The sequence below is a fragment of the Sceloporus undulatus genome, chromosome 9 (assembly GCF_019175285.1).
Source record: "Sceloporus undulatus isolate JIND9_A2432 ecotype Alabama chromosome 9, SceUnd_v1.1, whole genome shotgun sequence".
Classification (NCBI taxonomy): Eukaryota; Metazoa; Chordata; class Lepidosauria; order Squamata; family Phrynosomatidae; genus Sceloporus; species Sceloporus undulatus.
The window spans coordinates 26,718,826-26,730,637 of record NC_056530.1 but is presented as its reverse complement, the minus strand read 5'-3'; the positions used below and the strand labels follow the sequence as shown (position 1 = coordinate 26,730,637).

The 11,812-nt window shown below is 47.2% G+C and overlaps 1 protein-coding gene across 4 annotated transcripts in view; it reads right to left on the bottom strand.

The window, feature by feature from the left end:
* Positions 1–11,812, bottom strand: part of CDC42BPG (CDC42 binding protein kinase gamma) — a 35,174-nt gene that overhangs the window by 10,956 nt on the left and 12,406 nt on the right. For 2 of the 4 annotated variants that reach the window (XM_042440883.1, XM_042440880.1), the window contains 18 exons: positions 10,520–10,613; positions 9,928–10,128; positions 9,408–9,656; positions 8,507–8,586; positions 7,815–7,930; positions 7,554–7,649; positions 7,216–7,337; positions 5,955–6,197; positions 5,564–5,674; positions 4,698–4,882; positions 4,121–4,211; positions 3,869–3,981; positions 3,474–3,588; positions 3,011–3,159; positions 2,439–2,527; positions 1,957–2,009; positions 1,038–1,142; positions 691–753 (listed from right to left, as the gene is read on the bottom strand). In XM_042440883.1, coding sequence (XP_042296817.1) covers positions 691–753; positions 1,038–1,142; positions 1,957–2,009; positions 2,439–2,527; positions 3,011–3,159; positions 3,474–3,588; positions 3,869–3,981; positions 4,121–4,211; positions 4,698–4,882; positions 5,564–5,674; positions 5,955–6,197; positions 7,216–7,337; positions 7,554–7,649; positions 7,815–7,930; positions 8,507–8,586; positions 9,408–9,656; positions 9,928–10,128; positions 10,520–10,613 — 2,275 coding nt within the window. Of the gene's footprint in view, positions 1–690; positions 754–1,037; positions 1,143–1,956; positions 2,010–2,438; positions 2,528–3,010; positions 3,160–3,473; positions 3,589–3,868; positions 3,982–4,120; positions 4,212–4,697; positions 4,883–5,563; positions 5,675–5,954; positions 6,198–7,215; positions 7,338–7,553; positions 7,650–7,814; positions 7,931–8,506; positions 8,587–9,407; positions 9,657–9,927; positions 10,129–10,519; positions 10,614–11,382; positions 11,550–11,812 lie in introns of those variants that run through there. The other 2 variants (XM_042440884.1, XM_042440881.1) reach the window with 2 other exon arrangements.

The window sequence follows — 11,812 nt, the reverse complement described above, 5'->3', positions numbered from 1 at the left end:
TATCCAAAAGAATCTGAGAAAGTAGACTGAAGTCTAGCAAAGCTCATGCTGCCAAAATCTTTCTTTCATTGAGTCTCAAAGGTGCTACAAGATCTCTCTACACAATAATATTATTATCATTATTATTATTATTGCATCTAAATGGATCTGAGGAAGTAGACTTAAATTGAGGAAAGCTCACGTTGCCAACTTCTTTCTTTCATTGAGTCTTTTGCAGACTATACCTTTGAATTATTCCACTATTTTATTCAAGTATGCATTCCCTCCTTTAGAAAACTTTTCTCTTTCTGTCTCCTTATAGACTATGGTCCAAAACACACTGCAGAAATAATCCAGTTTGAGACCACGCTGGGAATCCTGGGAGCTAGTTTTGTGAGACGTTGAGCCTTCTCTGTTGGAGAGCTCTGGTGCCACAATAAACTACAATTCCCAGGATCCCCCAGCCCTCAGCCAGGGCAGCTAAAGCAGTGTGTTTTGGACCTGTGGACCACAGCCTCCAAAGTGGAAGATTGTAAAGAGTCTGCAAGTTCATATTGGGAAAATGGTGGGGCCAAACTATTTGCGGCTTTGCATGCCAGCACTAGAAATGGTGCCCAAATCGTATTGAAAGCCAGCGGCAATGTTGGGTGGCAGAATGCAAACCGATTGGGAGAGACAAGGCTTATCTTTAAGCTGAAGAAATGCCATTACCTTAAAAGATCCAGGTGAGTTTTCCGTGGCGGTTGCTCCTACCTGGGATGGAGATGCGGAGGCCTTCAGTGAAAAATGCAAAACAAAGAAGCATAGGATGAGTTGCAATGATAGCAATAAAAAGTACATTTCTATACCGCTTACAATGCATAAGCTAATGGTGCATTTACAGATCTCCAACCATGGCAGTGCCAAGCTGCTTTGAATTGCATGCAGCAATATTTCAATTAAACCAAGCCAAATCTTTGGAGGCGTTGGGAATGAGCGAAAGCAAAGAAGTGGGTATTGGAGAATTTTCCCCCCATTGATGGCAAATGGATTTTAGGAGGGTGAGAACCAATACTTACATTGGAGCGCAGGCTTCTCCTCCCTTCGCCATGGAGTTGAACCTCCTCCGTGGGTTTTCGGACATCTGGGGGGTCTGAGGAACCCCCAAAAGCAATGGCGTCCTTCTGACAAAACAGAGCAAAACAGAAACTGTTTGTGACAAGGAGAGACTTTATCACACCGGTCCACTGTGGTGTCACAATCACACTAGTTTAGGAAAGGAAGCATACCAGTTTGGCACATTTTGGCCCAGTACAGACCACCAGTTTGTGGTGGCTTGAGGCCGACTCTCGGGTTCCAGAGTGCGCAGCTTCCACATGCTCTGGAAGCCTAGCATGTATGGATGGTGTCCATACAGGGTGCACATGCATGACGCAAGTGTGGCACCACGTCCGCACCTCTGGGCGCTGTGCTTCTGTCATGGATGCGTCACAGTGTGCCAATGGCACACTGATGACGGAGTCTGCGTGCGCCAAGAAGAACTCGGATTTTCCGGGTTCTTTTTGGTCCAGAGGGACACCGCGCGGTTTGGAAGAAAACTGGGTGCCTCCAGCCCACCGGTGTTTTATTTAAATGTATTGTGGCCTGCCTCGATCCATAGGGAGAGACGGGATATAAATTATTATTACTATTATTATTACAGTACTATTATTATTATCACACTTTCCCACACGATACCACTTTGGCAATCCATGCTCGCAATCCATGCACCGCCAAATGCCACCTTCCAGGAGGAAGGGTAGGAACGAGCCGTAATGTATAGTCCTTCAAAGAATGCCACCAAAAATATATCTATTTTTTGAAGCAATGTCTTGTTCCTCCCTTTATATGTTCATATGTTTCTGCTATATAAACATCTACATTAAAATATATAAATGTCCACATTAAAATATATAAATGCCTACATTAAATATTTCGGGACGGCGAAGGAAAACTTACGCTTGAGCTCCGGAAGGAAAGGAAAGGGATCAGAGGTCCTTGGTTCTTGGTGCCTATCAGGAAAAAGTGGAGACAAAACGCACCTTTTATCTTAGCCTTTGCGCCAATCTGTTGGTGCCAAGACATTACTTTGCATCCACAAGGCAGCTATGCTGCAACTCCACCCCAGTCTTCATAGCCTTACATTAATAGTAATGGCAGTCGTTTCAATTTCCTACTCCTATGGATTTGACCATGCACAAAACGGATCAGGACAGTAGTGGCTTTCTCCATATCATTACTTATGCTGTCATAGGATTTCCATTCTCTTCCCGGGGGAAGATGGACACCGAAGCGTCCCTTTTGACGGACGGGAAAAACCCATTCCGCTAAAGGCACGCCTTGCAAACCTGAGAAACTGGGAGACTGAACCTTTGCATTTACCGACTCTTGGGATCACAGTCTTTGGGATGTGTAGTCTTCTCCAAAGAACGGGATCTCACCTTCCAGCGACTGGGCTTTCAGCTCCCCTTTGGTCTTTTCCAGCTCCAGGCGCAAAGTCCGGTTCTCCTTCTCTGCCTCCTGCAACTGGCTTTGGGACAGAGATATAGGGTCGGAAATGGCGAGGAGGAGAGAGATATTATTTTAGACATTGCCCATCAGATGTGCTTGGAAATCTGTGACAACGCGAGACGGAGACAAGGTTTTTCCTGAGCCATTCAAATACAAACCTACAGGTTTACTCCCCATTCATTCTTTTATAGTTATTAAACCCTACTTGTTGTTAGGTGCCTTCAAGTCCAACTTATGGAAATGGCAATGGCAGGAGAGGGAGGGAGGGGTTGCAGAGGTTTATTTTGCATTGCATTGAATGCACTACCGTGGTTGTAAGCCACTTAGATCCAGATGCAATGGCAGGGTAAACATATATTATTATTGTTATTGTTATTGTTAATTGTTATTGTCATTATTACTTGTCTCGGGTCAGCCCTGGCAGTGGCGGCCGATTCTCCCAGCGCACACCTGCAAATACCCCCGATGCCTCCAACGTCACACTTTTGCCGCATTTGCTCACCGTTCGATCGCCAGATGCGCCACTTTCAGCTTATCGAGCTGCTCCTGGACGTCTTGCTTGGCTCGGATCTCGGCCTCCAGCGCCGACTGCAGCTCCAACTTAGCCGAAGCCTCCAATTTTTGCAAACGCCGGGCTTTCCAGAGAGTGTCCTGCGGCGGGACGACAAACGGAAAGTAAGTCACGGGTCTCTAGAACCCAGGGTTCTAGATCACAATGCAGTTTAACCTTACTTTGAGTGCTGTCGCTACAGAACCCTGGGATATATATGAATTTAATTGATTTAAGTGGATTTAATGCCAAGAAGTAGCGAGTGGCACGGGGAAATGGGATGCGCAGTAGTGAGTGGCGCAGTTCCATCGCTGACATCTTTCGTAAATGGAAGGAATGCAGAAAAAGAAAGGCGGAAGGAGGACAAAATTCACATCTTTTCCCGGCATCTTAGGACCCGCGCAAGTTGGCGTACCGGAGTTTTTGGTCCCGGACTCTGCGCGCCCGTCTGTTTGAGCGTTTCCACCTCCTCCATCATGCGGTTGGCCATAGCTTGCAGGTAACCCCTGGATTCTTTCTCGTCGCTCACCCTGCGACAGAAATAAAAAGGTCAGGCAAGCGCAAAAGGATACGTAATTGCGAACGATTATTGCATGCAAAAGCGGTATCGTGAATGCATTGTCTCCGAAATCCCGAAAGCAAAAAAGAGGCACGTCAACGCTTCGTTGCGACCGCTTTAACGGCACGGGATTTGTACGACACCACACGAAACCGTTCTGCGCAACTATGCATCCGCCGGATAAACTCCCGATAGCCTTTGTACAATAAACTCCCAGGGAAAGTGCTCAAGGTACGCAACTGGTTACTCACCAGCGCAAAATGTCGGCAATCTGCATCTCCCAGTTGGCGAAGGCTGCTTTACTGGTCTCCGTGGCGCTCAGAGATGGATCGAGGCGTGAGTCATCCACGGCGAGCGCGTCCACCTGCGGTGGGTAAAGGATGCAAAGAGGGTCAAGGCATCTAGAGGTCAAGAAAGTTGCTTTTTTTAAAGACAACAATTTCAGTAGCCCTTGCCAACTGGGAATACTGGGATTTCCAGTCCCACCAAATAACTTCATGTACCTCATCGCCGAAGTTCGGGGCTCTGCGGTTCTCCAGGAATGGCAAATGGGTTCCCTCTTTGTCCTTTTCTTTCAGGTCGAGGTTTTCCCGTCTGGGCAGAAAAGACCAAAGATGAGGATTCGATGACATGCGTCTCCAATTCCAATATAGATGAGATAAAATGCATCTCCAGTTCCTCCTTGGAGCAAAGGAGAACCTGAAACCCTGGGTCACGGCTCTTTTAACAAGCAGTCCTCCGAAATTGGTTCAATTAGTGGCTTTTTTTAAAAAACAGGGCTGCTTATTTTATCATATACATATATATATATATGTATAAATGTTGTACGCCTTGGATTCCAACTTGGGAGAAAGGCCAAATTAATTGAATGCAAACTCCTTTTGCGCTGCGAACTCAATTTGCAGCAAGTAACATAAGCTGGGGCCAAAGGAAGGAGGAGAGAGAAACTGGGACATATCAAATGCAGCTGAAATAATGGGATGGTATAGGATTAATGAGGGACAGTCCCTGCTAAACCGGGATGGTTGGAAAGTATGATATCTGGATGCTTGGGGAAAGGTTCCCCGTCTCTCCTCTCACCTTTCCATCCTGGTTCTCCCCAGCTCTTCCCGGAGGCGAGCCAGCTCCGCCTGTAGCATCTCTTGCTGCTTCTCCTTCAACCGGAGCGCTTCCCGCAGACCTCGAATCTCTTCCTTGGGGTTACAGGACGCATCCACGGACCGCCTGGAACCAGAGCCGCGAAAGAGGGCCGCGCTCTGCCTTGCCTGCAAGGGGCGACAAAATCATTGCAAAAGGCTGGCAAAGCTGTGCTATCCTGGGACAGGAGCATCATTAGGGGCGTGCGAGGGATGCCAGCCACGTCAAGTGACACTTTGCGGGTGGTGAGGAAGTCACTCCTATCGGTCCCATTATGTCGACGGTACCCCAGAGCTGAGATTGGGACATGGAAGAAAATCAAAATTCACTTGAGATGTGGTGCTGCAGATCCCGCGCATGGACAAAGATGCAAACAGATGGGGTCCTTGAACAGATCAAGCCAGAGATCTTCTTGGAAGCCAAGATGAGGCTGTCGTATTTGGGACACGTCATGAGAAGGCATGGCTCATTTGAAAAAACAATAGGAAAGGTGGAAGGAAACAGAAGGAGAGGAAGGCGCATGCTAGAAGGATGGGTATGAGTTTGCAGGACCTGAGCGGAGCATTGGAGGACAGGGAGTCCTGGAGGTGTCTCATCCACAGAGTCGCCATGGGTCAAATTCAACTCAAGGGCAGTGATCGACAACAAAAAATCCAGAGGGTACTGATGGGTTTGACCCAGTAGACAAAAGAATAGGTCCTCTACAAGAGCATTATGTTTGTTCCGCAAGAAAAGTTACTATTAACAACAGGCAAACCTATCATCCCCTGGGGTCCTTATGTGATGCAATCCATCCCCATCCAGCTCACCTTTAGCTCCTCCAGCTCCTGTTTCATCCTCCGCAGCTGCTGCTCCGTTCTCTCCTTCCCCTTCCGCTGTTTGGACACTTCGTTCATCAGGCCCTCGATGCGAGACTCCAGCTGCAAACCGGGACAGAAAATTTCCTTAGTTTGCGAAATTCAGGGATGCTTTCAACTAGACATTCTCTCCGCTTTTCAAAGAACGGTGCAGAAAGCCACCAGCTACAACTATGAATGGCCGCCAGTCTGGGATCCGGCAAGAAAAGAGATCCCTGGATAAAGTGGCACGTACATCGATGGCGCTATATCAATAAATGATAAGAATAATAAATAATAACGGTGAAGGAGGAGAAGGGGGAAGATTATCTTGGACGAACCCCCGCAACCGTGCGCTACCGACCTCTTTGCGCCCACTCTCAGAGCGCGCCAGCTCCTTGCGCAGCCCTTCCACCCTCCGCGCCGCCGCTTCCGTCTCCTCCTGTCGTTCGCGCAGCTGCCGGGAATGTCGCAGCAGCTGGGCCTGCAGCTCTCCGCATTTCGCCTCGGCGCTCTGCAGCTCTTCGGAGGTCTCCTTTTGCCGCAACTGCTCTTCCTGGAGCTCCCACGCCTGACTCCGGAGCTGCTCTTGGGCTTCGGCAAGATCCTGACACCCCCCCAAAAAAGAAACACATATCCTTACTGTCAGTGTTGTTGTCGTTGTTGTTGTGTGTTCCTCTACCACTAAGCCACGGGTAGTTTGCACCCGGGCTGTTCATGCTTGGATCACGCTGGTGATACACACTAGATCTTAAATATCCGAAAGACACCACATCCTGATCCTGGAAGCTAAGCAGGGTCAACCCTGGATAGGACTTCAGCGGGTGGCCACCAATGAATACCAGGCGCTGTCGGCTATATTGCAGAGGCACATCTGCCTCTGAGGACTCCTTGCCTAAGAAAACCCTACAAGATCCATGGGGTCATCGTAAGTCGACAAGACGACTCGAAGGCATATGAGACGACAGATTCCTCAACATGGAGCCGTGACAACTAAAATGCTTAGGTTTTTCTGGGGTTTGGGGGCTATGTGGCCATGTTCTGGAAGAGTTTATTCCTGATGTTTCGCCAACAGCATCTCTGGCTTTGGCATCTTCAAAAAATGCATCCTCTATGGGCCATTGTTTTCCCATTATCCTTTATGGGCAAGTATTCCCCAATGGTTCCCTATGTATGCAGAACGTATAGCTTTTGGTGGGAATGCCATTCTCCAAAGAGGCCAAAGCCACAGATGCTGGTGAAATGTCAGGAATATACTCTTCCAGAACATGGCCACATGGCCCGAAAAAAACAAACAAAAAAAAAAACCTATGGATGCCGGCCGTGAAAGCCTTTGACTTCCCAAACTATCGAGACGACGGAGGTTTGTAACGTATGGCGCATCTACGCTGTAGAAATGACTCAGTTTGACGCCACTTTAACAGCCCTGGCTCCATCCTACCGAACCTTGAGATTTGTAGTTCAGTGAGGCGCCAGTGCTTTTAGGCAGAGACGGCTCAAGACCTTGCAAAGCGACGAATCCCAGGTCCCATAGGATGGAGCCAGAGCGCTTAAAGTGGTCTCAAAGTGCATTATTCCTACAGTGTAGATGCACTAAGTAAAACACGCATCGTGGCTTACTATACCTGGAGTGCTTCGTTCTTCTCTTGTTCCAAAAACTTCACCCGCTCTTCCAAAGCCTTCAGTTGCCCGGATGCCACTCGGTCCAGTTGCTGCCTTTGGACCTTGTCGCTCTCCAGCTGGTTGTCTGCCAAGAAGTGGAAAAGAAAGAGAATAATAATAATAATAATAATAATAATAATAATAATAATAATAATGTTTATGTTCCGCCTTTTCCTGAGAATGACGTTCCGTCCCTTAAAAATCCACCTGTTCCTTAAATTCCTCATGTCAATTGTTTTAAAAGCTTGAGGAGGAAAAAGAGCTCCTATTATATCTAACGCTATCTGTTTCTGCAAAGTACCTTCCAGCTGTTTCCGCAAAGCCGCCATTTCGTTCTGGAGGCTCTTGATCTCCATGTCTTTCGCTGCAATCTTGGATGAGGCTTTCGGCAGCGAATCTGTGCAAGCAGCAGGATAGAGCATTTTAAGGGACACAAGACAAAAGTCTGGGGACGATGGGTCTGTCTGTACTACAAAACAATAGAGTCAGAACTGTGCAAAAGATGTTGTGGCATAAGCTTTCGCAGACTTAAGTCTACTTCCTTAGATTGCATGGAGCGTACCTTGCAATTTTCGGCTCAGCTCCATCTTCTCGCGTTCCAGGCAGCGGATCTTTTTTTCCAGCCGCGCGGCGCTGGAGTTGCCAGAAGGGGAGGCTGGGTTTGTCTCAGCGAGGGGGCTGCGGAGGCAAAGGGATATGGAAAAATCAGGGCCCTTTGCCATTTGGTATGTAATGGTTATTGATCAACACAAACCTGGAGGGGCCCCCAGGTAACTTTAATGGACCATGAGCAATGGTAGATATCAATTATACGGCTGGACCTCAGTATCCATGGATCCCACCATCCACAACTTGCAAATAGAGTCACCTCTCCAAGACTTCAAAATTTGTAAATTTGGAAATCCGAAGATTTGGAAAGGAAAAGGAGACGCACTGAAAATACGGTCAAACCTTCCATATTTGCGGCTTTGATATTTGTGGGTTTGATTATTCACAGATTTGATTAATATGTTCTCTCTAGGAATATCTAGGAACTCCGGGGCAACTCTATGGTCAACATTAAATGTTGCTCTGAAAGACCTAGAGAGGACACTCTACTAGGCCTTTGTAGCTCCTCCGGTGCAACTCTATGGTCAATGTCTGGCAGATGTTGACCACAGAGTTGCAATGGAGGACCTAGAGATTCCTAGAGAGGTGTCCTCTCAGGTAAAAACGTGGTGTTTTTGCTCGCTGTAAAATGGATTCCCTTTTTACCTTCCAGAGGTGAACGTAAATCCAACGAATGGCAAATGGTGGCCAGAGAAAGCGGCATGAGATACAGGCGGAAGGGTCTCCTGGAAATGGGAAAGAGAGAAACAGGGATTTTACAGGCTACTTTGCAAGCTCTTTCTCTCTCCTGACCATCACACATGAAACCAGATTTGTTGTTGGGAGCAAGGAAAACTATAGGAATGAATCTGAATAGCAAGAGCTGCCTTTCAGTATTGGAAAGGATGCCTTGCAGAGGAGGAAGCAAGCTTGTTTCCCATTGCTCCAGAGACTGCATTTACTATACTTCCGAATTAAGTTGAAAGAAACAGACCAGGGTTAAAGGCGATGATAAAACAGGAGACGGACTAGTAATACTAAACAAGAAGAGAAAATGTTGTTTTAGTGCCTTTTCCAGGCTTTAGGGTATCAAATTATGAATGCAAAGTCATGTGCATATGTTTAACATATAGAACGTAATGTATTATGCATTGTGTATTTTATATATATGTTTATATATATCAATAAATACAATTTAAAAAATAATAATGCAGTTTGACACCGCTTTTAACTGCTGTGGACTCCTGGGATTTGTAGTTTTAGTTGTGGCACCAGAGAAGGCAAAATAGCTCACCGAACTACAAATACTTCTGGATCTGCGCAGGGTTTCTACACTTTAAAGAAGTGCCTCTCTAGGCATTTGTGGATCCTCCGGTGCAAATCTATCTATAACCAAGGTGCAGAGGCTTATGTCTGCTAAACAAGGACTCAGCACAAGTTCGGACTAAAACTCCCAGCAGGTGAACAACCACCGCCATTTATGAGAATCATGAACCGCCACTGTTGCGCAGCCAAGGAACAAATGGGGAAAAGGCTCCTTGCGCGACGGCACCCCGGAGTGACGTACCAATTCCTTGAGCGTGTCATCATCGACATCGAAGTTGGAGGTGTCAGCCGGGCTGGCAACTTCGGGCATGAAGGGCGGAGGGCTCTGGCGGATGTTGTCCCAGTCGATGCCCTTAAAGAACGGGTGGCACTTGAAGTCGTTGATCCCTTTCTGGCCCAAGCGGAGCTCCTGGCGGCACAGAAGCCCCCGGATCAGGTCCTTGGCGTCTTCAGAGACATCGGTGATGTCTGGAGGGAACTGCAAGTGGTCCTGAAGGGAGGAAGAAACACAGAAGGGATTGGAAGAGTGCAAGGGGAAATAATAATAATAATAATGTCATAGAACCACACTGGAGGAGCTACAAAGGCCTAGTGAAGTGTCCTCTCTAGGAATCTCTAGGACGGTCTTTCAGTGCCACTTTTAGTTAAGGTTGACCATAGAGTTGCGCCGGAGGAGGTCCTAGATATTCCTAGAGAGAACATATCAATCAACTCCATGAATAATCAAAGCCGCAAATATAGGGGGGATGAATGTATATTACCTCGTGGTTCATGATCTTGCCGTACGTTTCCACCAGGGACTCAGCGTAGAAAGGGGTCTCCCCAAAGAGCAGCTCGTACATGCAGACCCCCAGGGACCACCAGTCGCATTCGGGGCCGTATTTCCCTTTCCGGTCCTCCATCGCTTGCAGGATCTCCGGGGAGATATAATCCGGGGTCCCCACCGCCACCGAAGACACCACCTTGGGAGCAAGGAGAAAGGAAAGAGGGGTGAAATGAGACCCATGATATAGCACTGAGCCATATCAGTTACAGTGGGGTCAAACCGGATTATTTCTGCAGTGCAGATGGAGCCATAGAAAATGAGGGAAAGGAAAAAGGCTGGCCCATGGTCACCTGGTGATCTACATAACTCAGCAGAGACCAGAATCTCCATCTTTTTCAATCCAAAACTCTACAACCAGGATGCAAACAAAAATATATATTTACAAAGTCATGTCTCTGTGTTGCAAAGAAACGAAGATGCAGGTCAAAACAGAATCAAGACAGTGTGGACCGACAAAGAAACCCACATGGGTCAGACACAGGCTAGATCCATCTCTCCGTTCCCATAACACAACACAACGGACTCACCGTGCCGTCCGGACTCAGGTGTAGGCAGGACCCGAAATCGGCCAGGCGGATGTGTCCGTTCGTATCAATGAGGATGTTGTCTGGTTTGATGTCCCTGCAAAGGTGAGAGCATCTCAGATGAGCCAAGATGGCAGAGGGCTTGCGGAGCGGTCATTGGAGTTGGAATCCCATACAAAGGCATAGTAAAATAGATATTATAATGTTGTGTGTGTGTGTGTTTATATATGCATGCATATATGTTCACTATGGTTAGGGGTGCAGGACCCCCGTGAAAGTGGAAAACCCATATATAAAAAACCACTATTTTATTTCTTTTTAATACCACTCTAGGAATTTCTATATCCTCCAGCGCAACATGCGCCGGAGCAGATCCAAGATACCTCATTATGTATATGCAAATACAGTAATTCCAAAATCTCAGATCCCAAACGCATCTGGTCCCAAGCATTTTGGATACAGGAGACTCACGTTTTGTGTCTTTTAACATGTACAGTGTGCCCACGCCATAGACGGGCATGCCATACGTGGCTTTCAGGTTACCCTAAAGCCGCGCGGCAGGGAAAGCAATGGCGTGTGCTGCCATGGTGCACGCACCACGCCACATGCACGCACCCCCATTGTTTTCAATGGCGCTTGAGCATACACATTTTCCCGCTTGCGCGGTGGTGTCCGGAACGGATCCCTTGCGTAAGGGAAGTGCCCACTGTCATTGTAATGTACCCTTCTTTATGTATGCTTTTTAAATACTGTAAGCCACCCTGAGTCCCAGTTTTGGGGAAAGGGGGGATATAAATAAACATAACAACAACAACAACAACCTGTGTTTGCATTAACAAACCCTCTTGGAAAAGCAAATTGTATACCAAGCCTTTCCTGATTTGTGGCTCCTTCCCTTAAGCCTCCAGGCGATTCTCTCTCGCTCTCTCTTTCTTTCTGGTTAATGAGTGAAGAAACCAAGGCGGAAGGCCTTGGGGGTGTTTGCAGAATGCAAATAGTAACGTAGGAGTAAATGTTAAGTTCCCACAGCCAGGCCTTCAAGGGGAGAACCACTGTGCCGTTCCAAGACCGACAAACCAGTTGTAACCATTTTGCGTCGCCACTGGGGAAACTGGTCTTTTTGTAAAGCTTAACGGGTCAAGGCTGGAACAACGCCTTGCAGCTTTGCATAATGAGAAAGGCAGCTCACAATAAACACGGGTTTGCCAGCAAAACTAGTTCTGGCTTGTTCTAGTTTGTAATATATATATATATATATATATATATATATATATATATATATATATATTTCCACTT